Source organism: Oncorhynchus nerka, linkage group LG14 (genome assembly GCF_034236695.1).
Source record: "Oncorhynchus nerka isolate Pitt River linkage group LG14, Oner_Uvic_2.0, whole genome shotgun sequence".
Lineage (NCBI taxonomy): Eukaryota > Metazoa > Chordata > Actinopteri > Salmoniformes > Salmonidae > Oncorhynchus > Oncorhynchus nerka.
Genome location: NC_088409.1, coordinates 15580738 through 15604682, shown reverse-complemented (window position 1 = coordinate 15604682; position 23945 = coordinate 15580738). Strand labels below are relative to the sequence as shown.

Below are 23945 nucleotides of genomic sequence, written 5' to 3'. Positions count from 1 at the left end.
TGTGACAGAGCACCCTGTGACAGACCAACCTGTGACAGACCACCCTGTGACAGACCACCCAGTGACAGACCACCCTGTGACAGCAGCACTGAATGTTCTATCAACTAAAATGTCTTGCTCTGTCGGTCATAGTTGGAAAGTGAACCCAGATTCGTCCACTGTGTTTACCTCTGTGTTCTCTCAGGGGGTCCAAAACCCCCCTACCTTCCCCTGTCTACCCCCCACCCCCACCCAGTGTTTACCCACCCAGGCCCAGCCCACCTCAGACAGCATGGACAGGGGGAGGTAGAGATAGTGGAACTTCCTCTGCAGGGGCTGGTCTTGAGTGTTTTTACCAGATGTTTCCTGATCCCCTCTCTCCCCCTTTCTCTCTCGCCCTCCCTCTCTCCATATCTCTCCCCCTCTCTCTCTCCCTCCCTCCCTCTCTTCCTTCCTTCCTTCCCTCCCCTCCCTCTCTCTCTCCCCTCCCTCTCTCCCCTCCCTCCTTCCCCAGCAGTGAAAGGGAAGGGAAGGAGGCAGTAGCAGTCAGTATCTCTCTCCCTCTGGATCTAAGCATATAGAACAGAGGCACCTGGAGTCCTTGCTGTTTCACAGCCCTCTCTATCTCTCTATTTCTGCATCTGCAGGCCAACCAGAGAGCCAACCGGAGCTGTTGTTGATGCTTCTACAGGGATCTGCTTTGGCTCAGTGAGAGGAGGCCGTAACTCACCTGCGCTCACAGACACACACACAGACAAACAGCCAGAGAGACACACACTCAAGGTTTCCTGGCCCATCCCCCTAACACACACCTTTGGAGTGCACTGTGAGAGAGGAGGAGAGGAGTACACCGTGCTGGTTCTACTCTATAGTAATGTCGTGGGACTGTGGCCTGAAGTACATGTTCTCTGTGTCCCCGGCGCTGAAGCCGGGGGGTGTGTGCGCCCTGCACGACAAGGAGGACCTGTCCCATCTAGAGATGGTCCATAGACTGGCCAAGGACGGATGTCGCTTCCTCCAGAATCACAACAACAGCAGCAAGGCCGCCCCAGAGAGGACAGCAGAGGTGAGAGACAACGTCACGCTGCATTCACAGAATATTAACACTGTGACAGAGCTAGAGAAATCATCACACTCTCAAACACTGTGACAGAGTTAGTCTAGAGAAATCATCACACTCTCAAACACTGTGACAGAGTTAGTCTAGAGAAATCATCACACTCTCAAACACTACACTCTTAGAAAAAAGGGTTCCAAAAGGGTTCTTTGCGGAGTGATAGGGTTCTACCAAGAACCGTTTTGATCAGAAGAACCCTTTTGGAAAACCAGTGTTCTTTGTAAGGCAAAGGGTTCTACCTAGAACCTTTAACATCCCAAGAAGCTTTTTTGGAAGAAAGGGTTCTTTGGAAGAAAAGTAGGGTTTTACATAGAACCATATATAATAATTACTATTGCAGGGATATTTTCAGATGTTTGGATGTATTGTAATATCTGTATTTTGCATGTACATTTATTCATTTGGATGAACTTTAAGCTACACAATGATGGATTTATTGCACCGTTACTGAGATGGTTGTTCCAGTTTAGATGATTGAGGTAGACTCAGTATTCAATCTTCCCTAACCTGGCAGTCATTTTGAATACAGGTTGCAGGGGATTGACAATGTTGAATATCCTTACACTGGCTGAATTCCAGTAGGAATTACATATCACTTTGCAAGCCATTATAATGTGACTTACAGGCCTGATTTGGCCTGTAAACCAGGATATTCCTAACACAGCTGTGTTAGGATATAACTCGGCCCTCAAATAAAGGCCCTATGATATATGTTAAAATAAAATTGGCTGGTGTAACCATTTATAGAGGATTCTAGGAAGAACCGTCCACTCTCTCTAGAGCACCACTCCCTCTATAAGCACCACTCCCTATAGAGCACCACTCCCTCTACAGCACCACTAGAGGGAGTGGTACTCTAGAGGGAGTGGTACTCTAGAGGGAGTGGTGCTCTAGAGGGAGTGGTGCTCTAGAGGGAGTGGTACTCTATAGGCAGTGGTGTTTATAGAGGGAGTGGTGCTCTAGAGAGAGTGGTGCTTATAGAGGGAGTGGTGCTTTAGAGGGAGTGGTGCACCATTCCCTCTTGAGTACCACTCCCTCTATAAGCACCACTCCCTCTATAAGCACCACTCCCTCTATAAGCACCACTCCCTCTAGAACACCACTCCCTCTAGAGTACCACTCCCTCTATAAGCACCACTCCCTCTAGAGCACCACTCCCTCTATAAGCACCACTCCCTCTATAAGCACCACTCCCTCTAGAGCACCACTCCCTCTATAAGCACCACTCCCTCTATAAGCACCACTCCCTCTATAAGCACCACTCCCTCTAGAGCACCACTCCCTCTAGAGTACCACTCCCTCTATAAGCACCACTCCCTCTAGAGCACCACTCCCTCTATAAGCACCACTCCCTCTAGAGCACCACTCCCTCTATAAGCACCACTCCCTCTATAAGCACCACTCCCTCTGGAGCACCACTCCCTCTATAAGCACCACTCCCTCTAGAGCACCACTCCCTCTATAAGCACCACTCCCTCTATAAGCACCACTCCCTCTAGAGTACCACTCCCTCTATAAGCACCACTCCCTCTATAAGCACCACTCCCTCTAGAGCACCACTCCCTCTAGAGTACCACTCCCTCTATAAGCACCACTCCCTCTAGAGCACCACTCCCTCTATAAGCACCACTCCCTCTATAAGCACCACTCCCTCTAGAGCACCACTCCCTCTATAAACACCACTCCCTCTATAAGCACCACTCCCTCTAGAGTACCACTCCCTCTATAAGCACCACTCCCTCTATAAGCACCACTCCCTCTAGAGCACCACTCCCTCTAGAGCACCACTCCCTCTATAAGCACCACTCCCTCTATAAGCACCACTCCCTCTAGAGCACCACTCCCTCTATAAGCACCACTCCCTCTATAAGCACCACTCCCTCTATAAGCACCACTCCCTCTAGAGCACCACTCCCTCTAGAGCACCACTCCCTCTATAAGCACCACTCCCTCTAGAGCACCACTCCCTCTATAAGCACCACTCCCTCTATAAGCACCACTCCCTCTAGAGCACCACTCCCTCTATAAGCACCACTCCCTCTAGAGCACCACTCCCTCTATAAGCACCACTCCCTCTAGAGCACCACTCCCTCTATAAGCACCACTCCCTCTATAAGCACCACTCCCTCTAGAGCACCACTCCCTCTATAAGCACCACTCCCTCTAGAGCACCACTCCCTCTATAAGCACCACTCCCTCTATAAGCACCACTCCCTCTAGAGTACCACTCCCTCTATAAGCACCACTCCCTCTATAAGCACCACTCCCTCTAGAGCAGCACTCCCTCTATAAGCACCACTCCATCTAGAGCACCACTCCCTCTAGAGCACCACTCCCTCTATAAGCACCACTCCCTCTATAAGCACCACTCCCTCTAGAGCACCACTTCCTCTATAAGCACCACTCCCTCTATAAGCACCACTCCCTCTAGAGCACCACTCCCTCTAGAGCACCACTCCCTCTAGAGCACCACTCCCTCTATAAGCACCACTCCCTCTAGAGCACCACTCCCTCTATAAGCACCACTCCATCTAGAGCACCACTCCCTCTAGAGCACCACTCCCTCTATAAGCACCACTCCCTCTAGAGCACCACTCCCTCTATAAGCACCACTCCCTCTATAAGCACCACTCCCTCTAGAGTACCACTCCCTCTATAAGCACCACTCCCTCTAGAGTACCACTCCCTCTATAAGCACCACTCCCTCTATAAGCACCACTCCCTCTATAAGCACCACTCCCTCTAGAGTACCACTCCCTCTATAAGCACCACTCCCTCTAGAGTACCACTCCCTCTATAAGCACCACTCCCTCTATAAGCACCACTCCCTCTAGAGTACCACTCCCTCTATAAGCACCACTCCCTCTAGAGCAGCACTCCCTCTATAAGCACCACTCCATCTAGAGCACCACTCCCTCTAGAGCACCACTCCCTCTATAAGCACCACTCCCTCTATAAGCACCACTCCCTCTAGAGCACCACTCCCTCTATAAGCACCACTCCCTCTATAAGCACCACTCCCTCTAGAGCACCACTCCCTCTAGAGCACCACTCCCTCTAGAGCACCACTCCCTCTAGAGCACCACTCCCTCTATAAGCACCACTCCCTCTATAAGCACCACTCCATCTAGAGCACCACTCCCTCTAGAGCACCACTCCCTCTATAAGCACCACTCCCTCTAGAGCACCACTCCCTCTATAAGCACCACTCCCTCTATAAGCACCACTCCCTCTAGAGTACCACTCCCTCTATAAGCACCACTCCCTCTAGAGTACCACTCCCTCTATAAGCACCACTCCCTCTAGAGTACCACTCCCTCTATAAGCACCACTCCCTCTATAAGCACCACTCCCTCTATAAGCACCACTCCCTCTAGAGTACCACTCCCTCTATAAGCACCACTCCCTCTAGAGTACCACTCCCTCTATAAGCACCACTCCCTCTAGAGCACCACTCCCTCTATAAGCACCACTCCCTCTAGAGCACCACTCCCTCTATAAGCACCACTCCCTCTATAAGCACCACTCCCTCTAGAGTACCACTCCCTCTATAAGCACCACTCCCTCTATAAGCACCACTCCCTCTAGAGCACCACTCCCTCTATAAGCACCACTCCATCTAGAGCACCACTCCCTCTATAAGCACCACTCCCTCTAGAGACAACCATTCATCCAAATGATCTTAACTTGTCATCTGGTATTATTGGATGGTTCATATCCGGTAATGCCTCTGCCCGGAGGATCTTTCCAGGTACAGGTTTGGAGTGAAAACCTCCTGGGGGGTATCTCTCCAGGAACAGGGTTGGAGTGGAAACCTCCGGGAGGGCATCTCCAGGAACAGGGTTGGAGAACACTGCCCTAGTGAACCAAGCCTATTGCCTGCCACCTCACTTGTTATTCTGAGAACTAGAAGGATCTAGAGGGGAGTATTATTAAGTCCTACGTAACACTCCATTCAGTTACCTTGGAATACACCTACTGTAAGAGCTATATGGCAAATGATTGACAAACCTCTAGCTAGCTACTGTGACTGCCTTATTAACCTGTTAAAAACAAATGAGATTCATTTTGTTCCTAACTACCGTATACTTAGAACCATCATAATGTCAATACCGTTAGCTGAATCCAGTGTTATTGGGTGGTTAAGAGCGCTCACTCTATTTTGTGTCAAAATCCAACAGCCTATTAGAACACTTGAGAGGAGGTGGTGTCCTGATTGGCTAGCTCGGTGTAGGGTGAAGTTGCCCCTAGATGCTGATCTCAGGAAAATGTAGCATTTTGCCCACTCATGGTTAAGGTTAGGACTGGGGGAGCGAAGCTGATCCTAGGTCTGTACCTAGAACCACCCTGGAGCGCTGAGTCCATGATGGCCTCAGTTCTTCCCTTCCTGCCTGGCCAGCTGTGTTTCTATCTGTGCAGCAGAACGACACAGCAACAATGGCAGGAAGAGCTGACGTAAGGCCCCTGGCTGGCCCCACCGTGGGCCGGCCCCTCAGTCTCCCCACCATGCCAAGACATTGTGTTGGTTTCAGGGTGGATTTCAATGCTGCAGGTCCCTGACCTTTTCTCTAAAACACTGGGGATGAGTCCCTAACTGCACCTGTTTCCCTATATAGTGCACTACGATTGACCAGAGCCCTATGGACCCTGGTCAAAGTACTGTAGGTCACTATATAGGGATCCATTTGGGACACAGCCTGGAGCAGGTTTGGTTACTGTAACCCTGCTTGTCATAATTCACCACAATGAACGCGACTCTACTGTACACCGTAGCATGGCCTTAAATGCCATCTTAGATGTGATAACAACACCTCCTTGTCGTTGTGTGTTCTTTCAGTAAATGTCACCTTCTTATTCAATAGGACTAACTCTTCTACTTCAAGTGGGTGTCTCAAGTAGGGCTGTGCCCTCAAACCTATTTTTATTCTCAACCTTTTTAATATAGCCCACATCAAAAGAAAGGAGAACATGTTTTGTTTTGTTGGTGGGATCTGAGTATGACCAAGAGGCAAAGATCTGAGTTGGGTTTATGTCATTGAAAATAAGAATTTGTTCTTAACTGACTTGCCTAGTTAAATAAAAATAAAAATGTAATGTGATGCTTCTTGAAAACTTTACAGCTTGACTAATTCTTAAAGGAAAATACCACTCAAAAATATGTTTTATTACAGGATCTGTCTTGAATGTGGTCTGAATGCTAAAGCAACATGTTCTGAAATGCAGGTAGAAAAACATTTCCTTCATGAAGAATAATAATGTATTCTACACCTCTTCTAGTCTGTTACCGTTGTCGTTCTATGCCTTGCATTTTCAGGGGCAGCTGTGTACTTATCTCTGTGTGTACTCGTATTGCTACCTCTAACGCCGTTGTAATCTATAGCACCTACATAGAAAATGCACTTGCTGAGCATTTTTCATTCCTAGCCTACCAGGACAAATCCATTTTGAACACAGAGATAACTCTCCACAGTAAAGTACATACAGTATCTTAGCACTAAAGCCAGTGTCCTACATGTTGTTGTGAATGGGTGATTTTTCAAGTCTGCCAGCACAGCATAATGTATGGTACTGTGTTGATATGGAAGGTTATTGCTGCCTGGTCGTAAATATTCCACAAGCTTATGTTTCCCTATGTTAGATAGCTCCTATGTTTCCCTATGTTAGATAGCTCCTATGTTTCCCTATGTTAGATAGCTCCTATGTTTCCCTATGTTAGATAGCTCCTATGTTTCCCTATGTTAGATAGCTCCTATGTTTCCCTATGTTAGATAGCTCCTATGTTTCCCTATGTTAGATAGCTCCTATGTTTCCCTATGTTAGATAGCTCCTATGTTTCCCTATGTTAGATAGCTACTATGTTTCCCTATGTTAGATAGCTCCTATGTTTCCCTATGTTAGATAGCTCCTATGCTTCCCTATGTTAGATAGCTCCTATGTTTCCCTATGTTAGATAGCTCCTATGCTTCCCTATGTTAGATAGCTCCTATGTTTCCCTATGTTAGATTTACATTTACATTTAAGTCATTTAGCAGACGCTCTTATCCAGAGCGACTTACAAATTGGTGCATTCACCTTATGACATCCAGTGGAACAGTAGTGCATCTAAATCTTTTAAGGGGGGTGAGAGGGATTACTTTATCCTATCCTAGGTATTCCTTAAAGAGGTGGGGTTTCAGGTGTCTCCGGAAGGTGGTGATTGACTCCGCTGTCCTGGCGTCGTGAGGGAGTTTGTTCCACCATTGGGGGGCCAGAGCAGCGAACAGTTTTGACTGGGCTGAGCAGGAACTGTACTTCCTCAGTGGTAGGGAGGCGAGCAGGCCAGAGGTGGATGAACGCAGTGCCCTTGTTTGGGTGTAGGGCCTGATCAGAGCCTGGAGGTACTGAGGTGCCGTTCCCCTCACAGCTCCGTAGGCAAGCACCATGGTCTTGTAGCGGATGCGAGCTTCAACTGGAAGCCAGTGGAGAGAGCGGAGGAGCGGGGTGACGTGAGAGAACTTGGGAAGGTTGAACACCAGACGGGCTGCGGCGTTCTGGATGAGTTGTAGGGGTTTAATGGCACAGGCAGGGAGCCCAGCCAACAGCGAGTTGCAGTAATCCAGACGGGAGATGACAAGTGCCTGGATTAGGACCTGCGCCGCTTCCTGTGTGAGGCAGGGTCGTACTCTGCGGATGTTGTAGAGCATGAACCTACAGGAACGGGCCACCGCCTTGATGTTAGTTGAGAACGACAGGGTGTTGTCCAGGATCACGCCAAGGTTCTTAGCGCTCTGGGAGGAGGACACAATGGAGTTGTCAACCGTGATGGCGAGATCATGGAACGGGCAGTCCTTCCCCGGGAGGAAGAGCAGCTCCGTCTTGCCGAGGTTCAGCTTGAGGTGGTGATCCGTCATCCACACTGATATGTCTGCCAGACATGCAGAGATGCGATTCGCCACCTGGTCATCAGAAGGGGGAAAGGAGAAGATTAATTGTGTGTCGTCTGCATAGCAATGATAGGAGAGACCATGTGAGGTTATGACAGAGCCAAGTGACTTGGTGTATAGCGAGAATAGGAGAGGGCCTAGAACAGAGCCCTGGGGGACACCAGTGGTGAGAGCACGTGGTGAGGAGACAGATTCTCGCCACGCCACCTGGTAGGAGCGACCTGTCAGGTAGGACGCAATCCAAGCGTGGGCCGCGCCGGAGATGCCCAACTCGGAGAGGGTGGAGAGGAGGATCTGATGGTTCACAGTATCGAAGGCAGCCGATAGGTCTAGAAGGATGAGAGCAGAGGAGAGAGAGTTAGCTTTAGCAGTGCGGAGCGCCTCCGTGATACAGAGAAGAGCAGTCTCAGTTGAATGACTAGTCTTGAAACCTGACTGATATGGATCAAGAAGGTCATTCTGAGAGAGATAGCGGGAGAGCTGGCCAAGGATGGCACGTTCAAGAGTTTTGGAGAGAAAAGAAAGAAGGGATACTGGTCTGTAGTTGTTGACATCGGAGGGATCGAGTGTAGGTTTTTTCAGAAGGGGTGCAACTCTCGCTCTCTTGAAGACGGAAGGGACGTAGCCAGCGGTCAGGGATGAGTTGATGAACGAGGTGAGGTAAGGGAGAAGGTCTCCGGAAATGGTCTGGAGAAGAGAGGAGGGGATAGGGTCAAGCGGGCAGGTTGTTGGGCGGCCGGCTGTCACAAGACGCGAGATTTCATCTGGAGAGAGAGGGGAGAAAGAGGTCAGAGCACAGGGTAGGGCAGTGTGAGCAGAACCAGCGGTGTCGTTTGACTTAGCAAACGAGGATCGGATGTCGTCGACCTTCTTTTCAAAATGGTTGACGAAGTCATCTGCAGAGAGGGAGGAGGGGGGGGAGGATTCAGGAGGGAGGAGAAGGTGGCAAAGAGCTTCCTAGGGTTAGAGGCAGATGCTTGGAATTTAGAGTGGTAGAAAGTGGCTTTAGCAGCAGAGAGAGAAGAGGAAAATGTAGAGAGGAGGGAGTGAAAGGATGCCAGGTCCGCAGGGAGGCGAGTTTTCCTCCATTTCCGCTCGGCTGCCCGGAGCCCTGTTCTGTGAGCTCGCAATGAGTCGTCGAGCCACGGAGCGGGAGGGGAGGACCGAGCCGGCCTGGAGGATAGGGGACATAGAGAGTCAAAGGATGCAGAAAGGGAGGAGAGGATAGCTCCTATGTTTCCCTATGTTAGATAGCTCCTATGTTTCCCTATGTTAGATAGCTCCTATGTTTCCCTATGTTAGATAGCTCCTATGTTTCCCTATGTTAGATAGCTCCTATGTTTCCCTATGTTAGATAGCTCCTATGTTTCCCTATGTTAGATAGCTCCTATGTTTTCCTAAAGGAACAGTGGATCAATGTTTTGATCATCCAACACAGTCTTCTTTGTTTTCTTGTTAATTGTATATATTTTTTGTCCACTTGCAGAACAGAACAGTTTGAGATAATGTGCATCACAGAGCCAATTCCTAGAGAAGGACTGGAGGTTAACGGCCTAAGCAGGAATTTGAGTAACTCACTTCTGGATAGTAACCCAGGCAGACTTGTGTTACATCACATCAGTAAAAACCACTTATTCTACAGCCCTCTGATGTAAACACTTAATTATATGTGTATCTGTGTTCTATCAAGCCCCTGGAGGTCCTGCTGCCGACTTCATAGCGAACATGTTTGAGCTGCCTCAGCCGTGGTTACACAGAGAATGCCAACACGTCCCTTAAGCCTGCACAGTGCCTCTGAACAGGAAAACAGCGTCTGGACTGTTTCCATTCAGAAAGCTGTTATTACCCTGACTTAAAATGTTAAGTGGTATCAACTTATCAAACATACGTTTTATCAGCTCAACTTGATTTCTTCGGATTTGACATAACTTAACATTTCTAAGCAGTCATTTTTTACATTTGAAATAACTAAACAAGCCAACAGAGGGAGCTTCACTGCTTAGCCAGAGTAGTGGGTTTAGGAGTTCAGCCAAACTGGACGTGACCTATCAGGGTCTAAGTGATGGATAGTGTTTCTCCTCCACAGTGTTTATGTTAGTGGTACTGGAGGTCACCTCCACCACTTCTACAGGAACACTGTGTCCCAGAGAGAGAGAGAGGAGAGAGAGAGTTACACTCTGCCTCATTAAAAGCATCCAGTCTGGAGTGGAGGCCAGAGCCATTGTTTATAAATGGACACTTGTGGTCACAAAGGCCAGCCCATCCACAGAGTAGCACAGCAGCTGCAAAGATGTGATCAATAACTGTTTGGGGGGGGGTCGCCAGGCCTGATGCTGGTTGACTGGTCAGAGGCACTCTCTGATTTCTGATTCTACTCCCGAGTTTGGTTTACTGTTCAAGGTGCCATAGCACGAAATACAGTATCTGTCTTTAAGTTGTTTTTTTTAGAGCAGGGGTTCTCAAACGTTTTGGGGCCAGGGACCCCTTTTGTGATAGCAGATTCTTCAAGAAGCCTGATGTGAACCATGCCTCGAACAAAAGAGACCTCAGAAGACGTAAGATTAAGAATTGTTGACTTGCATGAAGCTGGAAAGGGTTACAAAAGTATCTCTAAAAGCCTTGATGCTCATCAGTCCATCAGTCCACAGTAACGTGACACGTCATGCACTGCCAAGCTGTTGACTCCTGTGGATCAGTGGATAATCTGCTGATGTTAAATACTGTACAACCTATGGTTGGAAATGTACATGAGGTGACATCCCCATGTAGGTTTCAGTTGAAGTGAGCCTTGTCCAAGCCAGAATGCCCCATAGGGACAGGAGCCCCTGTTTCTGTAGCGTGCAGTACCTTGATGTAAACCCCCTGTACAGGGCACTAGTCTGTCACAGCCCCTGTACAGGGCACTAGTCTGTTACAGCCCCTGTACAGGGCACTAGTCTGTCACAGCCCCTGTACAGGGCACTAGTCTGTCACAGCCCCTGTACAGGGCACTAGTCTGTCACAGCCCCTGTACAGGGCACTAGTCTGTCACAGCCCCTGGGGCACTAGTCTGTCACAGCCCCTGTACAGGGCACTAGTCTGTCACAGCCCCTGTACAGGGCACTAGTCTGTCACAGCCCCTGTACAGGGCACTAGTCTGTCACAGCCCCTGTACAGGGCACTAGTCTGTCACAGCCCCTGTACAGGGCACTAGTCTGTCACAGCCCCTGTACAGGGCACTAGTCTGTCACAGCCCCTGTCACAGCCCCTGGGGCACTAGTCTGTCACAGTCTGTCACAGCCCCTGTACAGGGCACTAGTCTGTCACAGCCCCTGTACAGGGCACTAGTCTGTCACAGCCCCTGTACAGGGCACTAGTCTGTCACAGCCCCTGTACAGGGCACTAGTCTGTCACAGCCCCTGTACAGGGCACTAGTCTGTCACAGCCCCTGTACAGGGCACTAGTCTGTCACAGCCCCTGTACAGGGCACTAGTCTGTCACAGCCCCTGTACAGGGCACTAGTCTGTCACAGCCCCTGTACAGGGCACTAGTCTGTCACAGCCCCTGTACAGGGCACTAGTCTGTCACAGCCCCTGTACAGGGCACTAGTCTGTCACAGCCCCTGTACAGGGCACTAGTCTGTCACAGCCCCTGTACAGGGCACTAGTCTGTCACAGCCAGCCCCTGTACAGGGCACTAGTCTGTCACAGCCCCTGTACAGGGCACTAGTCTGTCATAGCCCCTGTACAGGGCACTAGTCTGTCACAGCCCCTGTACAGGGCACTAGTCTGTCACAGCCCCTGTACAGGGCACTAGTCTGTCACAGCCCCTGTACAGGGCACTAGTCTGCCCCTGTACAGGGCACCCAGCCCCTGTACAGGGCACTAGTCTGTCACAGCCCCTGTACAGGGCACTAGTCTGTCACAGCCCCTGTACAGGGCACTAGTCTGTCACAGCCCCTGTACAGGGCACTAGTCTGTCACAGCCCCTGTACAGGGCACTAGTCTGTCACAGCCCCTGTACAGGGCACTAGTCTGTCACAGCCCCACTGTCTGTCACAGCCCTGTACAGGGCACTAGTCTGTCACAGCCCCTGTACAGGGCACTAGTCTGTCACAGCCCCTGTACAGGGCACTAGTCTGTCACAGCCCCTGTACAGGGCACTAGTCTGTCACAGCCCCTGTACAGGGCACTAGTCTGTCACAGCCCCTGTACAGGGCACTAGTCTGTCACAGCCCCTGTACAGGGCACTAGTCTGTCACAGCCCCTGTACAGGGCACTAGTCTGTCACAGCCCCTGTACAGGGCACTAGTCTGTCACAGCCCCTGTACAGGGCACTAGTCTGTCACAGCCCCTGTACAGGGCACTAGTCTGTCACAGCCCCTGTACAGGGCACTAGTCTGTCACAGCCCCTGTACAGGGCACTAGTCTGTCACAGCCCACTGTCTGTCACAGGGGGCACTAGTCTGTCACAGCCCCTGTACAGGGCACTAGTCTGTCACAGCCCCTGTACAGGGCACTAGTCTGTCACAGCCCCCTGTACAGGGCACTAGTCTGTCACAGCCCCTGTACAGGGCACTAGTCTGTCACAGCCCCTGTACAGGGCACTAGTCTGTCACAGCCCCTGTACAGGGCACTAGTCTGTCACAGCCCCTGTACAGGGCACTAGTCTGTCACAGCCCCTGTACAGGGCACTAGTCTGTCACAGCCCCTGTACAGGGCACTAGTCTGTCACAGCCCCTGTACAGGGCACTAGTCTGTCACAGCCCCTGTACAGGGCACTAGTCTGTCACAGCCCCTGTACAGGGCACTAGTCTGTCACAGCCCTGTCACAGCCCCTGTACAGGGCACTAGTCTGTCACAGCCCCTGTACAGGGCACTAGTCTGTCACAGCCCCTGTACAGGGCACTGTCTGTCACAGCCCCTGTACAGGGCACTAGTCCCCCCTGTACAGGGCACTAGTCTGTCACAGCCCCTGTAGGGCACTAGTCTGTCACAGCCCTGTAGGGCACTAGTCTGTCACAGCCCCTGTACAGGGCACTAGTCTGTCACAGCCCCTGTACAGGGCACTAGTCTGTCACAGCCCCTGTACAGGGCACTAGTCTGTCACAGCCCCTGTACAGGGCACTAGTCTGTCACAGCCCCTGTACAGGGCACTAGTCTGTCACAGCCCTGTACAGGGCACTAGTCTGTCACAGCCCCTGTACAGGGCACTAGTCTGTCACAGCCCCTGTACAGGGCACTAGTCTGTCATAGCCCCTGTACAGGGCACTAGTCTGTCACAGCCCCTGTACAGGGCACTAGTCTGTCACAGCCCCTGTACAGGGCACTAGTCTGTCATAGCCCCTGTACAGGGCACTAGTCTGTTACAGCCCCTGTACAGGGCACTAGTCTGTCACAGCCCCTGTACAGGGCACTAGTCTGTCACACCCCTGTACAGGGCACTAGTCTGTCACAGCCCCTGTACAGGGCACTAGTCTGTCACAGCCCCTGTACAGGGCACTAGTCTGTCACAGCCCCTGTACAGGGTTCATAGAAAGCAGCTGTGTTGTTAAGCTTTCATCATGTTGTGAAGCAGGATGCTGAGAAGCACAGCCCTCAGATTCTGGGAAACTGTAATGTTCTGCAAATCCCACCTTGACTCACTGCCTGCATCCCAAATGGCACCATATTCCCTACATAGTGCACTGCTTGTCACCAAAGCCCCTATGGGCCCTGATCAAAAGTATTGCACTATGTAGGGAATAGGGTGCCCTTTGGGACACAGTCACTGTACTGTGTAAGGAACTTCCAATAACATTACCATTAATGGTCTTTTTGGATACGCATGAAAAAGTCCCTCCCTGTAAAATCTGCGTCAGAGACGGCACCTTTTCCCTATACAGTGCACTCCCTTTGACGAGGGGAGATGGGCTGCCATTTGGGAGTCCAGATCTGATTGTGTGTTTTTGTACTGCCTGTGTTGGGGAAAGTGCTCTGCTCATTGATGGACAGCTTTTTACTTATGTGGATGTGCATTAGTTTGTGCATGTGTGTGTGTGTGTGTGGCCATGCTTTGGGATCAGTTGAAATGTGTCAGGAAGTGGTGCTGTGCTGAAGGTCCCTGGATGCCTCAGTGCAATAGTCAATTAGAGCAGAAAACTGCAGCCACTTCCAGCCTGTCTGCCTGCCTAATGGCATGCAGAGGTGTGTGTGTGTGTGTGTGTGTGTGTGTGTGTGTGTGTGTGTGTGTGTGTGTGTGTGTGTGTGTGTGTGTGTGTGTGTGTGTGTGTGTGTGTGTGTGTGTGTGTGTGTAGCATGCAGTAGACTCCTCATTATGTAACACTAAGTACTCCAGTCTAGACCCAGCAGTGTCAATCATTCAACGGGCACCAATTACGCCAGTTACAGACATGATTAGAATGTGCATGGCTACTGTACTTCATCACCTATTAATCTACTGTACTCTACTATCTATTAATCTATTGTACTCTACCACCTATTAATCTACTGTACTTCATCACCTATTAATCTACTGTACTCTACCATCTATTAATCTACTGTACTCTACCACCTATTAATCTACTGTACTCTACTATCTATTAATCTACTGTACTCTACTATCTATTAATCTACTGTACTTCATCACCTATTAATCTACTGTACTCTACTATCTATTAATCTACTGTACTCTACCATCTATTAATCTACTGTACTCCATCACCTATTAATCTACTGTACTCTACCACCTATTAATCTATTGTACTCTACCATCTATTAATCTACTGTACTCTACCATCTATTAATCTACTGTACTCTACCATCTATTAATATATTGTATTCTACCATCTATTAATCTACTGTACTCCATCACCTATTAATCTACTGTACTCTACTATCTATTAATCTACTGTACTCCATCACCTATTAATCTACTGTACTCTACCACCAATTAATCTGCTGTACTCTACCATCTAGTAATCTATTGTATTCTACCATCTATTAATCTACTGTACTCTACTATCTATTAATCTACTGTACTCTACTATCTATTAATCTACTGTACTCTACCATCTATTAATCTACTGTACTCTACTATCTATTAATCTACTGTACTCTACCACCTATTAATCTACTGTACTCTACCATCTATTAATCTACTGTACTCTACCACCTATTAATCTACTGTACTCTACCACCTATTAATCTACTGTACTCTACCATCTATTAATCTACTGTACTCTACCACCTATTAATCTACTGTACTCTACCACCTATACAATCACCATTACAATCACCATTACAGGTCCATTACAATCACCATTACAGGGCCATTACAATCACTATTACAGGTCCATTACAATCACCATTACAGGTCCTTTACAATCACCATTACAGGTCCATTACAATCACCATTACAGGTCCATTACAATCACCTTTACAGGATATTTTGTTGAAGAATACTATGTTTGTGTGTTTATGTATTCGTTTTCCAGTATTCATCCACTCCCTCTACTAATCCCTAATGCTCTCTGAGGTAACTGAATAGTGATTTCCATCTGGTATTTATGCATCCGTTTGTGTTTGTGTTTGTGTTTGTCCAGTTATGACCCAAACAGCTGCACCTATATCCATCACCTATTAATCTACTGTACTCTACCATCTATTAATCTATTGTATTCTACCATCTATTAATCTACTGTACTCCATCACCTATTAATCTACTGTACTCTACTATCTATTAATCTACTGTACTCTACCACCTATTAATCTACTGTACTCTACCACCTATTAATCTACTGTACTCTACCACCTATTAATCTACTGTACTCTACCACCTATTAATCTACTGTACTCTACCATCTATTAATCTACTGTACTCTACTATCTATTAATCTATTGTACTCTACCATCTATTAATCTACTGTACTCTACTATCTATGAATCTACTGTACTCTACTATCTATGAATCTACTGTACTCTACTATCTATGAATCTACTGTACTCTACCATCTATTAATCTACTGTACTCCATCACCTATTAATCAACTGTACTCTACCACCTATTAATCTACTGTACTCCATCACCTATTCATCTACTGTACTCTACCATCTATTAATCTATTGTATTCTACCATCTATTAATCTACTGTACTCCATCACCTATTAATCTACTGTACTCTACTATCTATTAATCTACTGTACTCCATCACCTATTAATCTACTCTACTCTACCACCTATTAATCTGCTGTACTCTACCATCTAGTAATCTATTGTATTCTACCATCTATTAATCTACTGTACTCTACTATCTATTAATCTACTGTACTCTACTATCTATTAATCTACTGTACTCTACCATCTATTAATCTACTGTACTCTACTATCTATTAATCTACTGTACTCTACCATCTATTAATCTACTGTACTCTACCACCTATTAATCTACTGTACTCTACCACCTATTAATCTACTGTACTCTACCATCTATTAATCTACTGTACTCTACTATCTATTAATCTATTGTACTCTACCATCTATTAATCTACTGTACTCTACTATCTATGAATCTACTGTACTCTACTATCTATGAATCTACTGTACTCTACTATCTATGAATCTACTGTACTCTACCATCTATTAATCTACTGTACTCCATCACCTATTAATCTACTGTACTCTACCACCTATTAATCTATTGTACTCTACCATCTATTAATCTACTGTACTCTACCATCTATTAATCTACTGTACTCCATCACCTATTCATCTACTGTACTCTACCATCTATTAATCTACTGTACTCTACCACCTATTAATCTATTGTATTCTACCATCTATTAATCTACTGTACTCCATCACCTATTAATCTACTGTACTCTACCACCTATTAATCTACTGTACTCTACCATCTATTAATCTACTCTACTCCATCACCTATTAATCTACTGTACTCCATCACCTATTAATCTATTGTACTCTACCACCTATTAATCTACTGTACTCTACCACCTATTAATCTACTGTACTCTACCACCTATTAATCTACTGTACTCTACCATCTATTAATCTACTGTACTCTACTATCTATTAATATATTGTATTCTACCATCTATTAATCTACTGTACTCTACCATCTATTAATCTATTGTATTCTACCATCTATTAATCTACTGTACTCTACTACGTATTAATCTACTGTACTCTACTATCTATTAATCTATTGTACTCTACTATCTATTAATCTACTGTACTCTACTCTCTATTAATCTACTGTACTCTACCATCTATTAATCTATTGTATTCTACCATCTATTAATCTACTGTACTCTACTACGTATTAATCTACTGTACTCTACTATCTATTAATCTATTGTACTCTACTACGTATTAATCTACTGTATTCTACCACCTATTAATAATGTGCATCCCAAATGGCACCCTATTCCCATCCCCCCACCCATAGGCCTCTGGTCAAAAGTAGTGCACTGTACAGGGAATAGGGTACTATTCTGTCTCTGTATCTACTGCCTAAATATCACCAACTTTACTGAATGTCAAATGCTTCAACCATTAATTTAATTGGTTTATTATGCAAACTGTATACTTGTCAGAAATCATCATGCATGGCTGCTTGCAAAGCTGACATGTTCAGATATCCGATGAGAGAAATAATGAGATGGAATGGAGGAGAGATATAGAATCACTCTTCCTGGTTCAAACAGTCCATTACAATCACCATTACAGGTCCTTTACAATAACCATTACAGGTCCTTTACAATCACCATTACAGGTCCTTTACAATCACCATTACAGGTCCTTTACAATCACCATTACAGGTCCATTACAATCACCATTACAGGTCCTTTACAATCACCATTACAGGTCCTTTACAATCACCATTACAGGTCCATTACAATCACCATTACAATCACCATTACAGGTCCATTACAATCACCTTTACAGGTCCATTACAATCACCATTACAGGTCCATTACAATCACCATTACAATCACCATTACAGGTCCATTACAATCACCATTACAATCACCATTACAGGTCCATTACAATCACCATTACAGGTCCATTACAATCACCATTACAGGTCCATTACAATCACCATTACAGGTCCTTTACAATCATCATTACAGGTCCTTTACAATCACCATTACAGGTCCTTTACAATCACCATTACAGGTCCATTACAATCACCATTACAGGTCATTTACAATCACCATTACAGGTCCTTTACAATCACCATTACAGGTCCATTACAATCACCATTACAATCACCATTACAGGTCCATTACAATCACATTTACAGGTCCATTACAATCACCATTACAGGTCCATTACAATCACCATTACAGGTCCATTACAATCACCATTACAGGTCCATTACAATCACCATTACAGGTCCATTACAATCACCATTACAGGTCCATTACAATCACCATTACAATCACCATTACAGGTCCATTACAATCACCATTACAATCACCATTAGGGTCCATTAATCAATTAACCATTACAGGTCCATTACAATCACTGTATTACAGGTCCATTACAATCACCATTACAGGTCCTTACAATCACCATTACAGGTCCTTTACAATCACCATTACAGGTCTTACAATCACCATTACAGGTCCATTACAATCACCATTACAGGTCCATTACAATCACCATTACAGGTCTATCAATCACCATTACAGGTCCATTACAATCACCAATCTACTGTACAGGTCCATTACAATCACCATTTACAGGTCCATTACAATCACCATTACAGGTCCATTACAATCACCATTACAGGTCCATTACAATCACCATTACAGGTCCATTACAATCACCATTACAGGTCCATTACAATCACCATTACAGGTCACCATCATTACAGGTCCATTACAATCACCATTACAGGTCCATTACAATCACCATTACAATCACCATTACAGGTCTACTGTAATCACCTATTACAGGTCCATTACAATCACCATTACATTACAGGTCCATTACAATCACCATTACAGGTCTATTACAATCACCTATTACAGGTCCATTACAATCACCATTACAGGTCCATTACAATCACCATTACAATCACCATTACAGGTCCATTACAATCACCATTACAATCACCATTACAGGTCCATTACAATCACCATTACAGGTCCATTACAATCATTATTACAGGTCCATTACAATCACCATTACAGGTCCATTACAATCACCATTACAGGTCCATTACAATCACCATTACAGGTCTATTAATCAATCACCATTACAGGTCCATTACAATCACCATTACAGGTCCATTACAATCACCATTACAATCACCATTACAGGTCCATTACAATCACCATTACAGGTCCATTACAATCACCATTACAGGTCCATTACAATCACCATTACAGGTCCATTACAATCACCATTACAGGTCCTTTACAATCACCATTACAGGTCCATTACAATCACCATTACAGGTCCATTACAATCACCATTACAGGTCCATTACAATCACCATTACAGGTCCATTACAATCACCATTACAGGTCCATTATCACCATTACAGGTCCATTACAATCACCATTACAGGTCCATTACAATCACCATTACAGGTCCATTACAATCACCATTACAGGTCCATTACAATCACCATTACAGGTCCATTACAATCACCATTACAGGTCCATTACAATCACCATTACAGGTCCATTACAATCACCATTACAGGTCCATTACAATCACCTTTACAGGTCCATTACAATCACCATTACAATCACCATTACAGGTCCATTACAATCACAATTACAATCACCATTACAGGTCCATTACAATCACCATTACAGGTCCATTACAATCACCATTACAATCAATCACCATTACAGGTCCATTACAATCACCAGGTCCATTACAATCACCATTACAGGTCCATTACAATCACCATTACAGGTCCATTACAATCACCATTACAGGTCCATTTATAATCACCATTACAGGTCCTTTACAATCACCATTACAGGTCCATTACAATCACCATTACAATCACCATTACAGGTCCATTACAATCACCATTACAGGTCCATTACAATCACCATTACAGGTCCATTACAATCACCATTACAGGTCCATTACAATCACCATTACAGGTCCATTACAATCACCATTACAGGTCCATTACAATCACATTACAATACAGGTCCATTACAATCACCATTACAATCACCATTACAGGTCCATTACAATCACCATTACAGGTCCATTACAATCACCATTACAGGTCCTTTACAATCACCATTACAGGTCCATTACAATCACCATTACAGGTCCTTTACAATCACCATTACAGGTCCTTTACAATCACCATTACAGGTCCATTACAATCACCATTACAGGTCCATTACAATCACCATTACAGGTCCATTACAATCACCATTACAGGTCCATTACAATCACCATTACAGGTCCATTACAATCACCATTACAATCACCATTACAGGTCCATTACAATCACAACAGGTTTACAATCACCATTACAGGTCCATTACAATCACCATTACAGGTCCATTACAATCACCATTACAGGTCCATTACAATCACCATTACAGGTCCTTTACAATCACCATTACAGGTCCATTACAATCACCATTACAGGTCCATTACAATCACCATTACAGGTCCTTTACAATCACCATTACAGGTCCATTACAATCACCATTACAGGTCCATTACAATCACCATTTACAATCACCATTACAGGTCCATTACAATCACCATTACAGGTCCATTACAATCACCATTACAGGTCCATTACAATCACCATTACAGGTCCATTACAATCACCATTACAATCACCATTACAGGTCCATTACAATCACCATTACAGGTCCATTACAATCACCATTACAGGTCACCATTACAATCACCATTACAGGTCCTTACAATCACCATTACAGGTCCTTTACAATCACCATTACAGGTCCATTACAATCACCATTACAATCAATCACATTACAGGTCCATTACAATCACCATTACAGGTCCATTACAATCACCATTACAGGTCCCATTACAATCACATTACAGGTCAGGTCCATTACAATCACCATTACAGGTCCATTACAATCACCATTACAGGTCCATTACAATCACCATTACAGGTCCATTACAATCACCATTACAGGTCCTTTACAATCACCATTACAGGTCCATTACAATCACCATTACAGGTCACCATTACAGGTCCATTACAATCACCATTACAGGTCCATTACAATCACCATTACAGGTCCATTACAATCACCATTACAATCACCATTACAGGTCCATTACAGGTCCCATTACAATCACCATTACAGGTCCATTACAATCACCATTACAGGTCCATTACAATCACCATTACAGGTCCATTACAATCACCATTACAGGTCCATTACAATCACCATTACAGGTCCATTACAATCACCATTACAGGTCCTTTACAATCACCATTACAGGTCCATTACAATCACCATTACAGGTCCATTACAATCACCATTACAGGTCCATTACAATCACCATTACAGGTCCATTACAATCACCATTACAATCACCATTACAGGTCCATTACAATCACCATTACAGGTCCATTACAATCACCATTACAGGTCCATTACAATCACCATTACAGGTCCATTACAATCACCATTACAGGTCCATTACAATCACCATTACAGGTCCATTACAATCACCATTACAGGTCCATTACAATCACCATTACAATCACCTTTACAGGTCCATTACAATCACCATTACAATCACCATTAGAGGTCCATTACAATCACAATTACAATCACCATTACAGGTCCATTACAATCACCATTACAGGTCCATTACAATCACCATTACAGGTCCTTTACAATCACCATTACAGGTCCATTACAATCACCATTACAATCACCATTACAGGTCCATTACAATCACCATTACAGGTCCATTACAATCACAATCACCATTACAGGTCCATTACAATCACCATTACAGGTCCATTACAATCACCATTTACAGGTCCATTACAATCACCATTACAGGTCCATTACAATCACCATTACAGGTCCATTACAATCACCATTACAGGTCCATTACAATCACCTTTACAATCACCATTACAGGTCCATTACAATCACCATTACAGGTCCATTTACAATCCTTTACAATCACCATTACAGGTCCATTACAATCACCATTACAGGTCCATTACAATCACCATTCCAATCACCATTACAGGTCCATTACAATCACCATTACAGGTCCATTACAATCACCATTACAGGTCCATTACAATCACCATTACAGGTCCATTACAATCACCATTACAATCACCATTACAGGTCCATTACAATCACCATTACAATCACCATTACAGGTCCATTACAATCACCATTACAATCACCATTACAGGTCCATTACAATCACCATTACAGGTCCATTACAATCACCATTACAGGTCCATTACAATCACCATTACAGGTCCATTACAATCACCATTACAGGTCCATTACAATCACCATTACAGGTCCATTACAATCACCATTACAGGTCCATTACAATCACCATTACAGGTCCATTACAATCACCATTACAGGTCCATTACAATCACCATTACAATCACCATTACAGGTCCATTACAATCACCATTACAGGTCCATTACAATCACCATTACAGGTCCATTACAATCACCATTACAATCACCATTACAGGGTCCATTACAATCACCATTACAATCACCATTACAGGTCCATTACAATCACCATTACAGGTCCATTACAATCACCATTACAGGTCCATTATAATCACCATTACAGGTCCTTTACAATCACCATTACAGGTCCATTACAATCACCATTACAGGTCCATTACAGGTCCATTACAATCACCATTACAGGTCCATTACAATCACCATTACAGGTCCATTACAATCACCATTACAGGTCCATTACAATCACCATTACAGGTCCATTACAATCACCATTACAGGTCCATTACAATCACCATTACAGGTCCATTACAATCACCATTACAGGTCCATTACAATCACCATTACAGGTCCATTACAATCACCATTACAGGTCCATTTACAATCACCATTACAGGTCCTTTACAATCACCATTACAGGTCCTTTGCAATCACCATTACAGGTCCATTACAATCACCATTACAGGTCCTTTACAATCACCATTACAGGTCCATTACAATCACCATTACAGGTCCATTACAATCACCATTACAGGTCCATTACAATCACCATTACAGGTCCATTACAATCACCATTACAGGTCCATTACAATCACCATTACAATCACCATTACAGGTCCATTACAATCACCATTATTACAATCACCATTACAGGTCCATTACAATCACCATTACAGGTCCATTACAATCACCATTACAGGTCCATTACAATCACCATTACAGGTCCTTTACAATCACCATTACAGGTCCATTACAATCACCATTACAGGTCCATTACAATCACCATTACAGGTCCATTACAATCACCATTACAGGTCCATTACAATCACCATTACAGGTCCATTACAATCACCATTACAATCACCATTACAGGTCCATTACAATCACCATTACAGGTCCATTACAATCACCATTACAGGTCCATTACAATCACCATTACAATCACCATTACAGGTCCATTACAATCACCATTACAATCACCATTACAGGTCCATTACAATCACCATTACAGGTCCATTACAATCACCATTACAGGTCCATTACAATCACCATTACAGGTCCTTTACAATCACCATTACAGGTCCATTTACAATCACCATTACAGGTCCTTTACAATCACCATTACAGGTCCATTACAATCACCATTACAGGTCATTTACAATCACCATTACAGGTCCTTTACAATCACCATTACAGGTCCATTACAATCACCATTACAATCACCATTAC

At 45.0% G+C, this 23945-nt stretch overlaps 1 protein-coding gene across 1 annotated transcript in view; it reads left to right on the top strand.

The window, feature by feature from the left end:
• Nucleotides 1–508: 508 nt before the first annotated feature.
• Nucleotides 509–23945, top strand: part of LOC115118866 (rap guanine nucleotide exchange factor 5-like) — a 78038-nt gene continuing 54601 nt past the window's right edge. Inside the window, exon 1 of the mRNA XM_065027167.1 lies at nt 509–1045. Coding sequence (XP_064883239.1) covers nt 854–1045 — 192 coding nt within the window. The 5' untranslated portion in view covers nt 509–853. The remainder of the gene's footprint in view (nt 1046–23945) is intronic.